This window comes from Aplysia californica, unplaced genomic scaffold (genome assembly GCF_000002075.1).
Source record: "Aplysia californica isolate F4 #8 unplaced genomic scaffold, AplCal3.0 scaffold00742, whole genome shotgun sequence".
Taxonomy (NCBI): Eukaryota; Metazoa; Mollusca; class Gastropoda; order Aplysiida; family Aplysiidae; genus Aplysia; species Aplysia californica.
In genome coordinates, this window is record NW_004798012.1 from 188,624 (window position 1) to 202,089 (window position 13,466).

At 41.9% G+C, this 13,466-nt stretch overlaps 1 protein-coding gene across 2 annotated transcripts in view; it reads right to left on the minus strand.

Annotated features, from left to right (window-relative positions):
• The window catches only part of LOC101854671 (segment polarity protein dishevelled homolog DVL-3), a gene marked incomplete in the record, with an annotated part of 49,599 nt that overhangs the window by 16,577 nt on the left and 19,556 nt on the right, over positions 1-13,466 (minus strand). For both annotated transcript variants that reach the window (XM_035972567.1, XM_013088427.2), the window contains 11 exon segments: positions 46-206; positions 1,517-1,682; positions 2,511-2,528; positions 3,166-3,333; positions 4,020-4,151; positions 5,140-5,366; positions 5,728-5,856; positions 7,173-7,260; positions 8,028-8,097; positions 11,992-12,100; positions 12,549-12,681. In XM_035972567.1, coding sequence (XP_035828460.1) covers positions 46-206; positions 1,517-1,682; positions 2,511-2,528; positions 3,166-3,333; positions 4,020-4,151; positions 5,140-5,366; positions 5,728-5,856; positions 7,173-7,260; positions 8,028-8,097; positions 11,992-12,100; positions 12,549-12,681 — 1,401 coding nt within the window.

The following is a 13,466-nucleotide window of genomic DNA, read 5'->3' on the forward strand; positions in this document are numbered from 1 at the left end:
TGGGAACGGGACAAAAGAGCCCCGAGTAGCGAGTCAAGCACCTACCTGACGCACTGTGAACGCTGCCGGCACTGCCCCCACCTCCGCCCCCCACCACGCCCGGCGGAGCTCCACCCACAATGTTCACGCCCACTCCCGCCACCGCAGACGTCGGCATGCCAGGCGGGACGTCCACGAAGCTGCCCACATAGCTGGCGTTGTCACCGCTGGGGAAATACACACACAAACAGACAGGTCAGATACACAGAGAGGCACATAGCTGGCGTTGTCATTTGTTTTAGTAGTGTTTTACCGCACTCGCAACACAATAAGGTCGTATAAGTGCCGAACATTAGAGGTGTTACAAAAGAGTAACAAACACAAAAAAGAAGGAGGAGAGATCAGGACGATAGATGTTAGGTAGGAAGAAGGAGCAAACAACACCAGAGCACCCACCAACCACCCACAAACAGGTTAGATACACACCCAGGCACATAGCTGGCGTTGTCACTGCTGCGGAAATACACACAGAAAGACAGATTAGACACACGTACACGGACAGATAAGATACATACACAAGCACATAGCTGGTGTTGTCATAGCTGGGGAAATACACACAGACAGATTAAACACATGCACACGGACAGATAAGATACACACACAGGCACATAGCTGGCGTTGTCACTGCTGCGGAAATACACACAGATACACACACACACACACGGATAGATTAGATACACACACACGGCTTGAGTTGTCACTGCTGGGGGAACACACACTGAAAGACACATAGGGTGTCATTAAATACATACATACAGATATAGGGTTTCGTTAGATACACATACACAGACAGACACATAGCTGGCGTGTCACCATCGGGGAAATATACACAGACACACTGACAGACAGACAGGGAGACCTTAGACACCCACCCACACACAGACACAGCGTAAGACTATCATCGCTGGGCAAATACACACTGACAGACAGACAGACCATCATTGTCATCCCTCACTTTTCAAAATGGCATAAAGCGGAGTCTCACACTAAGAACTCCATGCGCTTTTACCATTCCTGTACAGCCACAGAAAATTTCTCACAAGGATGATAAAGCATTCTCTTATCTTCTCATCTTACCGTCAACGAAGTGAGCTACATTTCTTTAGTTTTCCTACAAGTTTGATGGCACTTACAAATAAAATAGGTCATACAAGTGCTGAAGATTAGAGGTGTTTCTAGATAGCAACATAGAGAAATAAGGACGACAGATGCAAGATAGGAAAGAAAGGAGCCAATCACACCAGAGCACCCGCCAACCACACACCAACGTACAAAGAATAGGAGAAGAGATAAGGACCACAGATGTTTGATAGAATAGAAGGAGCAATCACATCAACGCACCTGCCAACCACCCACAGCAACATTTCTGAAAGCTCATTTCTCACAGGGAGGAACCCAAACGTGACAGACAGAAACAAAAGAGGAAAGAAAAAGAAAAAGCAAATGATGTCTAGAGGCCCCAGAGTGTGAGTCTGACCTGTTGAGGGCGTAGGCTGGGATATAGTGCAGGTTCTGGGGCAGGAAGTTGCTGGAGCTGTATGGGAACTGGTTGCTGCTCCAGGAGGGCGGGGGCAGCGGGGCCAGCGTGTCGCGGTCAGCCTCTGACACCGAGTCCACATCCTCCAGGTTCAGGGACGCCAGATCTGACAAACACAAACACACACATGTAACCATTTACCAAACACACACACACACGAGATACATTACAGTACAGCATGCATGCACACACACAAGATAAATTACAGTATACCACGCACACACACACACACACATAGCCATTTACCAAACACACACAAACACAAAATACAACATACATAGCTGCCAAAACCAAACAATGACAATAATAATAATAATAATAATAAACATATTCATAGTGTATCTCCCTGCTCAACAGCAAGCTCTATGCACTTTACAATCTACACCAATACCCCACTTGACCCTTGAATACTCAGAAACATTCTCGGTTTCTCAGGAAGCATACAGTGCACGCAGCAGATTACACGCTAAAACACACACAAGCTGACAACATCTTCCGCTGTCTACAGCCGGGTACCCATTCCCACCCCGGTGAAGTGAGGAACATTTGTGTACAGTGTCTTTCTCATGGATCGACACACACACACAAAATACAATGCATCATAGATCAACCTATCCAAGAGGTACAGAAAAATCTTAAGATTTTTAGATAAAACTTATATGGAAAAGTAAAATGTATCCAACTTATTACACATTATCAAATTCTAAAAGGCACAACTAATCTTTGATATCTCATAGAAACATTCTGGAAACTACAGTGTTCTTTCTAATCATATTACCATGTATATTCTGATAGAAAGACAACAATAAAACTTTTTAAAAGGAAAATGCTTCCAGGAAACTAAAGTTTTGAAAAAATAGGAGTAACCTAGACAGATAAAATAGCGACTATAATAAATATCAGGCATTTAGGAATGAGAAAGCAGAGATCTTACCTGGGTAAATGGGTGGACCTGTGGACAGGGACATAAGAAAGGACAATATTTTAGTTTTAGTTTCAGTAAAAGTTTTACAGCATTTGCAACACAAATAAGTCATACAAGTGTTGAATATTATGAGTGTTAATTTAAAGAGTATCATATATAATGAAAAAGAGGAGGACAGACAAGGATGATTCAGATAGATGCTTGATACGAAAGAAGGAGCAAACCACACATCATGATACACAAAGAGTTAAAAAAATAACAGTTATATCAGCAATTTCCACATTGCAATGGACAAGATAGCTTTATGCGTAAACAGGAAATTCATAACCACTCTCCAGGAAAAGGAGTAAAAACTTAACCGTAAATCACAAAATGCTGAATAGTAGCGTTTCAGTAACCTACTCTGCTGTAAGCTGACAAAACGCCTCCTTTTTTTATTCACAGCGGTTTCGAGATAAACATACTTTTTGTCAGCGTAACCATTTAAAAAAGGCGTTCTTCCGAAATCTGAATTTTAATTTATTAAAAAACTAGTCCCAGTTTCACTTAGATTTTTTTTTTCACACAAGCAGGGAAACGGAACAGGCTTTCGATTCTGCAAATAAATGATGGAAGTGTTATGTTTCAAATACAGGGAGAGAAGATGGACAAAGCTAAGACCTACCACCATAGTAGTCCCCAAAGATGTAGTAGCACTGCTCAGAGAAGGTGAGCTTGTTGACCGTGTGCCGGATGTAGCCAGCCTTCAGCAAGTGACAGGCGTACTTGCGAGCGTCTCGCCGGTCCGCAAATCCTTCCACGTGCGTAAACAACCAGTCCACCAAATCAGCACCTGAAACAAAAGGAAATTTTTCTTCAGGAATAATTGCTATTCTATTCAAACCGAACACAAAGACAAGCGTGAAACAGCCGGAACTTAAAAAATTGCAAGGCAAGTGTGGACAAAGGTTTTGTGTATAGGACTCTTGGATTAAATAAAGCCCATCATAAAAACAACTAAGATGATTAACAAATTAATAACAAGGCAAACAATACTACCAACGACCCCCACATTCACGACAATTCTATCGTCGGCGGGCCACAGACTGTTCAGCTAGCCCGAATTAGCCAAAAATTTCACACAGCCAGCACAGCCTGAGTTTTGTATGTCTAGCTGCTGGACGGTCTGTTGCCTGCTGGTGATTCAATTCTTGTTTACAAAATTATTAAAAACTACATCCTATTGTAAAAATATCAAATTCTGAACCGCCATATCAAAATGGACTCATTAGCAACTTTTCCTTGATGGATTTTGAAGATCACAAAATAGGATTTTTAGCCAAGACTGCTTCTAGTACTATTTTCTTATCAAAAAGAGAGCAGACAACTGTCAGTTTTAACTAAACGTCTAATACTCCCGTTACAGTCTACTTCTCTAAGATATCAGCCACCAAAGGATCTTTAACGTGCTCAACATACACGCCGAACCTCCCAGATTTTCTGACCTCTTATCCGACAAGACAAGGTGCTCCACCTCACCTATAAAAGCGTTGGCTATTGTGATTTTGAGCCACATTCTGTCCCTGATCTCCAGACCGGAGTCTGGCTGCGCCATCGCCTTCACGACTGTGGCCATGTCTGTGCCGATGGTCAGGTTCATGTCGTCAAAGCCTGGAACAGGAAGACACAGGTCAGTTTTCACCTTTAATTCAGAGTTTTACGTCACTTGCAACATAAACAGGCCAAATAAGTGTTGGAAATTAAAGGTGTAACATACAAAGAAAAGAAGGAACAGATATAAATATGATAAGACGTTTAATAGGAGAGAAAGAACAAATCACACCAGAGTACCTGCCAACCACCCACTGAAACAGGATAAACTTGACAGAGAATGTTATTAAAATTATCTTCTGACATTTGCACTGATAAGATACCAATGAAGAATTACCGTCTAGCATGCACATAGCCACCAGATTTTCAGGTCCCCATTGTTTCTCACACATTCTTGTATATTCTTTGTGTTGAAAACATTGGCGCTACACAGTGAAACTTCTACATAACGAAAAGACTTCCCCATCTGGCCAGTTTGCCTATGTGCCTGCCTGACTGTACATGAAACTTAACACAGTAGATTCTGCCTACACAATTTTAGGGACCTCCAAGGGATCTATAAAGTGTGCAACTTGCAAACGAGACCTCCGAGATTTTCCACCCTTATCCGAGAAGGCAAGGCGCAGATCTTATCTATCGTAAGATCAGGGGTGTGGCTAAAAAAAAACAGTAAAGAGCCACAGAGTAGCAATAGAAAGGCTGCAGAAAGAGTCAGGAGCCCAAAGGAAAGGGGGAAGGGGAAGAAGCCAAAGTGGAGGTAAAAGCAGACAACAGAACACGGTCAGAGAGCAGGAAAGGAGGTGAAAGGAGAATATTTTAAAGTTAAAAACTTTCCATCACTGTCAGGTTTAAGCAGACTCTACCCACGTGGCGCACACACACTTTTCCCGCGTTCAATAAAGTCAAGCTATTCAAAGTTGACCAGCGGCAAAATATCTCTCAAACTGACTTATGGGTTTCCTTTCTATTATAAACTGCAAATCCCGGTCTTGGAGAGTCATAAGAAGAAGAAAAAGACAGAAGCAGAACCGTTTTGTGGTGCACTCACGTTCCGACTCTGGTATAGAGCTGGTGAGGGAGGAGGAGGTGGTGGAGGTCATGTTGCTGATGGAGGGTGCGCTGGGCCCGCCGCGGCCCATGTACTGCTCCCGCATGGCCGTCGTGTGGGCCACCCAGGCCGACGGATCGATGGGCCGCACAGGCTCCTGCCGCGGGACCGTGAAGTAACCCTTGGGGTTCGGGTCCCAACATTTGGCGACGACTAGAACGATTGGGCTGAGGAGAAACACAGTGACAGCCGGGTTACAGCAAACATGCTTTTTTTTTCTCTCTCTCATTTAAACTGAACAATTAGCAAAATGGAATTCTATCAAACATGATTTTTCATGTTAACCGTGAAAAGTAAATAGAAAGAAAACTTATCAAGTTTATTTTCAACTTTAACAAAAAAGTGTTTAGGAGAGGAGATAACACCCAAACACTGTTATAAAAATGCATGTGTGTGTGTGTGTGTGTGTGTGTGTGTGTGTGTGTGTGTGTGTGTGTGTGTGTGTGTGTGTGTGTGTGTGTGTGTGTGTGTATGTGCATGAGACAGAGTAGAAGGGTTCAACAAACACAGCACTTCTATACTACTGACCCTGGTTTCTGTACAGCTTCCCTCAGCGTTTTCACGGCATCGTCGTTGCTCATGTTCTCAAAGCTGATGCCGTTCACCTCCAGGATCATGTCCCCAGGCTCCACCCGGCCGTCCTGGGCCACAGCACCCCTGCAACAATCAAAGCCCAGGTGTTGAGTCCATTAACAAAATGTACAGGTCGAGGAACAACCAACGCCTAAGCGTTGAGTCCATTAAACAAGTAAATGTACAGGTCAAACCACCTCATTAACACTAGTGGGAGCGACCAAAGCCCAGATGTCGAGTGAAACAAAAAAGTAAATGTATAGGTCGAGGAGTTGAGTCTAGTAAACAAGTATATGTACAGGTTGAACTACATCATTAACACTGGTAGCTTATACAAGAGACCAAACCTCTCAATTTAACATCTGTCTCCAACAAAACCAAGCTGAAAGGGTTCAGAGCCTTGAAAACCACATAAAATGGCCAAAGTTCACAAAAACCCAGTCTGAAATTTGAATAAGGGCCATCTACTCCATAGTCCAACATTATACCATCTGAGCTTAGGCAGCGACCCATGTTGAGCTGTAGTTTATCTCTACAAAAATGACAATCCACCACGAGGCGGGGGAGGATTGATGAAAAGAAGTAGAAGAAGCAGACCAAACCACAGCCCCAATTTATTTGAATTTGTTTTTGGTTTAAGAACAAGTCTTACAGCACATGCAACACAAACACGCCACATAAGTGCCGAAGATTAGAGATGCAACAAGAGAATAACGTACAAAAAAAAGGGAGAGATGAGGACAATGGCTGTGTGATAGGAAAGAAGCAAACCATATCAGAGCACTCACTAACCACCCACCAGCAGAGAAAGACAATGACTTCCCTGATTGCATTTCACAAATACATGTGTCACCATGCTGTGGAATCAGGCGCTCGTCAATTTTGGGACATGTGGAGTTACTAGTCTCATCTAAAAGCTTATTTGTTTGCCTTGCTTTTGACATTCCACTAAAATTGCCAAACTGATGGAACAATGCCCGTTCCTTACATTCCATTATTTTGACGAGCGCCTGATTTTACCACAATGTCTCACACATTATAATGACACGGCCATCTCCTGGACAGTGGGGTTGCCCTCTTGGACAAAGTCAACTGAATGTCACAACACAAAAACACAGGACGGTTTATCTGATAGAGAAAATAAATGTCTGGAGTTTGCTCGAGTAAGGAGAAGCACATCGACACAATAATGGTCATTTCGAGCTGGGAAAAAGTAAGACAGACAGACTGACAGAAAAAAACCCAAAGGGAAAGTAAAGAAGTAGGACCTACCAGTGGCGCCCTCCAACCACCCGATAAAAAGTCTGGAGTAAAGGCGGGGGAAAAAAAGCCCACCACCCAAAACAACAACTGTAACAACAACATCAACAACAAAAATGCAGAAGTATTGGTGCACTTACCCTTTCATGATAGAGCCGACGTAGATCCCCCCATCTCCCCCTTTGTTGCTCTGTCCCACAATACTGATCCCAAGAAAGTTCACCGTGTCTGAAAACATACATAAGCATTCACATATTGTTTTGTGTTCAGCCTGTCTGAAAACATACACAAACATTCCCACATTGTTTTGTGCAATGCCAGCACTAGGAAATATAAATCACAGGGGTGTCATTGTCATATGGTAAAAATGACTGAAAAATTCCAAGGTTTCATTTGCAAAATAAGAGCTGCTCAATATAATATACAACTAATATGGGGGTTACACCGAAAACAATTCGTCGCTTTAGTGACAAAATGCTGAGAACGATACAAAGGATTTCAGTGACGATACCAAAAATAAGGGGGAAGGTGGGAGAGGGGGAAGGGACCTGGAAAAACAGCATCTGCAGGATAAATTGTGAATCGGTACAAGCTACAGGCAGTGAGAGACCACTGTGTCCCCTCGTCCCACCCCCACACAGATTGTTATGATACAATGTAGAAAGAGCCTGTTGTTCACATGAAAGTCAAGCTGAAAATGCAAGTATCGGCAGGAGGTTGTTTTTTTCAGTATGATTCTGTAATCAACTTTCTGTTATAGTAAAAATTAACTTCTATATCATAAAGAACGCGTAAAAAACACAACAAACAAGACACCCAAGATACTTGTTAAATCTAAGAAGGAAAATACCCATTTCAGAGTAGCGGACACTGTCTCGTTTCTGTCCCCTTCCCTAAAGTCCAACAGCTCTTATCAGCTGTTTATTACTCTTTATAACTATATTACTATTGCCATAAGCTCAGACAAACGGAAACCACATTTCCAAAGCACTTACCCATGTTTAAAGTGACTGTGATGATATTTAAAGACATCGTAGAGTCCGTTATACTGCTAAACGATGACGCCTGTTTGAAAAAAAGCAACAAAAACTTGAATAAGTCAGGTACAAAACAGGAAGAAAACATTCAATCCTTTTGACAAAAAAGCACACATATTAAGCTCATATATGTAGATGGCACAAAAACAAAATTAATAAATCAGTTCATAAGCATCTGCAGCTCAGGAGCATCTTGAAACATCTTGGCAGTGAAGTACAGAAGATGGAAAGCTTTGAAATGCATTGAATAATAATCCACTGGCTGGTCATCTACAAATCTGACATACATCAGTACAAACTTTTTCTTCAAGTGCTAAGCAATATCTGCCTGTTCATTCAAGTAAAGAAAAATACATCAACACAGTTATGGTCATTTAGCGCCGGGAAAAAGCAAGACAGACAGACAAGGACATCAAAGGGAAAGAAAAGAAGTAAAACATACCAGTGGCGCCCTCCAACCACCTGCATGAGCAATATCTTGTGTTCCCTTTGAATTAAAACAATCTTATTGTTTTTGTGTTTTCCACATGACAACATGCCATTGAGTGTGTACAATATGGCAGAGTTAGGGACACATAGGGGAGGAACAGGTACAGGGAAGAACAGGGAGGTACAGGAACAGGGCAGCGGGTGAGATCTGAGCACATGTCACAGTCTAGCAGGTGAGTAGCATGCACTACACACAGGGACACCAGACTTCTCGTTCACCACAATCTTCTGTTCAAACCACAGTCTTTCTTTGTTGTTGTCGATGATGCAGCAGATTTGCTGAGGCACAAGAGTTCTAGAGCAAAACAGAACCCCATACTAGTCAGAGAACAGACCCAGCTAACAAACGCTTCATGTGTACACGACTAAACCAATCCTGTCTCCCACTAAAAGAAGGTAGAACAGTACGCCACCATGGTCTGTGTGACATCACATCACACCATCCCTACAGGGACACACAACATGGGCTCTTCGCACCAATCCCGGCTCAATGCCTGCTGCTAGGACAAAACATGACCGTGGGTCACAAGACGCACTGGTTAGACACGCTGCTAGGACAAAACATGACCATGGGTCACCACAAGACAAAGACGCATTAGATACGCTGCTAGGACAAAACACGACCATGTGTCATCACAAGACGACTGTGGGTCACCACAAGACAAAGACGCACTAGATACGCTGCTAGGACAAAACACGACCATGTGTCATCACAAGACGACTGGGTCACCACAAGACAAAGACGCACTAGATATGCTGCTAGGACAAAACACGACCAAGGGTCATCACAAGACGACTGTGGGTCACCACAAGACAAAGACGCACTAGACACGCTGCTCTGCAAAATGCAATAAAACCTGAGAAAATTGCTTTAAAAAAAAATGTTAGTGTTTTTATGCCCCCGTCAGCTACATAAACCTGAGAATACTGATCATCAAAAGCATCAGAAATTTTTTTTTTAAATGGGGCTGTCAGTCACAGATGTTCCCAAAATAAGGTGGACCTATAGACCAGGAGGCTGAAGTAGGTATCAGAAAATATCTCAGTCTAGGACAGGTCAGAGAGACAAGGAAGCTGGAGTTGGTATCAACAATGTGAGGTGTGCTGACAAAATGAGATACTTCTCGCAATCCACAAATGGAGATATTGGCCAAAAATCGACACTACAGTCAAAAGTGTAGATTTTCTATTAATCCATACTCTTTAACTTTAACTAATGAACTAGGAAGGATGGCCCAGGATAGAGATAAATAGAAGGAGCTTGTATGCGGCCTATACCCAGCCAGGGGTGAAAGGCATTAATGATGATACTCTTTAACCACAACATGCCTTTCATTATGTCATACTTATAAATTGTAAAAACTTCACGTTTAAGCGTGATGCATCTATTTCCATAAGGCTTGAATCCTAGAAGTAACTCATTTTGTCTGCATGCTTCACAAATACCTCAGTCTAGGACAGGTTTGAGAGACAGCCAGACTTACTTGGACAACCGAGTGGCCAAAATGACCACAACCTTTACTACATTTCAAAATTTTAGAAATTATATTCATATTCTGATATACTATTAAGCAGAGGGTACAGACTGAAGACTTGAAAAGAAGCTAAAAATAATAATTTTAGCATTTAAAAATACAAAAGCAAAGACTTGGAAAAAAACTATCACCCATAACTGAAAAAGGATTTCCAAAATGGGTTTGCGCTAAATGGAATCTATTAGTACATTTGAAATCACATTAACATTCGCAAAACAAATTTGTTCCATAAACAGAAACTCAAAGAACTTTTTAAAGCAAAACAGGCACTCAGAACAGAAGTTTTCATCAAACATTCTACACATTACTTATCCATACAGCTTTCACCTGGACGTTTGCTTACCAACCGATGTTTGGGGCGCTCCCTCTGGGCACGTTTGAGTTTATATTTAAACTTGACGTGCCGCAAGTCTCAAAACCACATTTACAGGTTCTGCACCGACAAAGACTCAGAAAAAAACTTTTAAGACAACAGACAAAGGAGACAACGGGTTCTACGTTAGGTTTGTTTGTGCCTACACTGCACAAAAACATAGGGAACATCTATAAATTCAAATTGATTTTTTTTTTGTCACACTTGTCAAGATGCATTGTAAGTATCATAAGTATGAGGGACATGCCACTAGGTCACCGCAGGAACTCCAAGAGCATCCTACACTTTCTCACATGCTGACCCTTTGCTTCAAGCTAAGATCAAGTTACACAGACAGAAAAAGAGAGAACTTTTATTTGAAGTGGACTCTAAAGCAGCAGTTTCTATAATGCAGTTTGCATAGAGGCAAGTACAGCAAAAATCAACATATCTTCTCCAACCTTTCTTCAAATACACACACACACACAACACACCCTTACTTCCTTGAACATCTGCCATTTACCCCCCCCCCCCACACCACACATCCACCCAACTGACACCAGAAGCAGATTAATGAAAACTAGACCAGCGTATACAAAGTCAACTAGCATATATCAATAATAATAATAATCAATTACATTTATACAGCCCATTCCCACTGCGCTTTACAATGGTACAAATAATATAGTTCCAATAGTGATCCTTTCACTTCATCTCTTTCTTTTTCCACTCCCTCTCTCTCGTTTTACTAATATTACGCTGATCAGAAAACTAAAAACATACTCCCACACAAGCACACCGGTAAAGAAATCCTCACAGAAAGGAAACATAACACAGTTTTCACCTAAAAAGAATATCAGGAAGGGGGTAAAGCGAGGGAAACACTGAATAACTTAAGCACAATAGGAATGAGTATCAACAAGTCACAACTTGGGGACAAAACAAAAAGTTAATTAATCCACAGCAAAATTCTGTACAAATTAACCACAACAATGACTGACCCCAGCGAGAAAATGAGTTGGCTTTTATCTCTCACAAACGAGTGCTCGTTTCACTAGCCATGTGTTGCATCAGTAAACTGGATCAACATGTGCAAAGTTTCACTTTATCTTAGCACTGAAAAAAAGCTGAATCAATCATCAATTCTCACAGCTTGTAAATATCATGTTTCCAGGTCAATATTACCCATCAGTTGTCTTTATATGTGGGGGAAAAAAATATATTTTAAAATCTAGAATTCTGGATGACAAGCTGTCTCTGTGACAAAGGCTATCAAAACTTTGGAAATGAACACACTGAATTTCTGACTGATTACACACAATAGTACATCTGTTGGTTTTTACTTATGGATGCAAAAGTCATCACAACCAACACCAAAAGGAGCTATAAAACAAGATTTTGTCGATTCAACGAAAGATGAGTTTCCTTCCAACAGATGTTGTCCACCCCACAATGAACAATTACAAGCCTACTTCATGAAGAACGAGGAGCTCATGTTCTCATCCAGGGTCAAGCGAGCCAGTTAGTCGGGATGGGTCTACGATACCTTGTTGATACCCACCCGGCTTATTGGCGGCGGCCTGTGCCGGCGTCTGCGCCGTCTGTGACGCCCATATTTGGACGACATACTCGTTGTATCTGTGACGGTAGAAAACCTACAGGAGGGGGACAAAAGGAGAATCTCTGTCAACATTGTTCATTTTTCGTTTGTTTTAGTAAATGTTTTAAGGCACTTGCAACACAATTAGGTCATACAAGTGCTGAAGATAAGAGGTGTTATTTAAGAATAATACACAAAAAAAAGAAAGAGCAGAGATAAGGTCAACAGATGTTTACACATTGCAGACGTCTTTGGGTTTTTCAATACAGAAGAGCAGGTCAATACAGTAACGGTCATTTAGAGCAGAGATTTCAAATTTTTCAAGTTGAGTTTAGATTTAATATGAGTTTTACTGCACTTGCAACGACAATTGTGTCATAGAAGTGCTTAAGAATAGAATTGTTCCTAGAAAGTGACATACAAAGAAAATAGACATAAATATTATAGATGTTTGGGGGGGGAAGAAGGGGCAGACAACAGCAGAGCGCCCGCCAACCACCCACCTGCTAGCCGTGTCCTCCTCTGAGTCGATGAAGCTGGTGGACTCAAGGTCACTGCTGAGCATGGTGGAGGTCTCGTAGAGGCCGCGAGGGTCTCTGTGCCTCTCGTGCTTGGCGTGTCCGTTCACTCGCGGGCCTGTGGAAACACACAGACAAGACATCAGTGAGTTAAGTCACTGCCATTTTAGCTGAAGGAAGAGTTGTTTGTTTCAGTAGAGTTTTTATGGCCCTCACAACTGCATCAGGTCATATGAGCGCCAAGGGGTGGAGTCAACAGAGAAGTCCATACAGGGAATCAGGCTTACTCCGTTCACCTCACTTGCTTCAACAGCACAAAATCTGCTTTCACTATCAAAGCATCCCAGAAATAGCGGGCCACAACAGAGTGAAAAACACAAAAGAAGAAGAGGAAAATGACAAGAGTAAGGATTAGGAAAGAAAAAGCAGCAGCTCCCCATATGCAGTCCAGGCCTAGTTATGAGCATGACACTGAAAAATCAGTCCATTTACAATTCTACTGTGCACAACAAGAACATGTTAATGTCCCCCTTTTGGGAATGGCCTAAAGACACTTCAGTCAGTAGCATCGCCCCGGGGTGGGGTGTGTTATGATTTTAGTTGAAAGAAGAGATCTACAGCACTTGCAACACAAATAGGTCATATAAGTGTTGAAGATTACAGGTGTTACTTAAGAATAACACACAAAGAAAAGAAGGAGGCGAGATAAGTATAATAGACTTTTGAAAGGAACGACTGAGCAAACCACAGCAGAGCACCCAACAAAGTACAGTGAAAGTGAAAAGACATTTTTTAAAATGTTTTTTGCAGAGTAACTTGTACCAGGACAAATATCATAACCCTATGTCATGATTGAAATAAGAAGAAAAAGCACGACAGAAACAACAATGGTAAAACAAAACT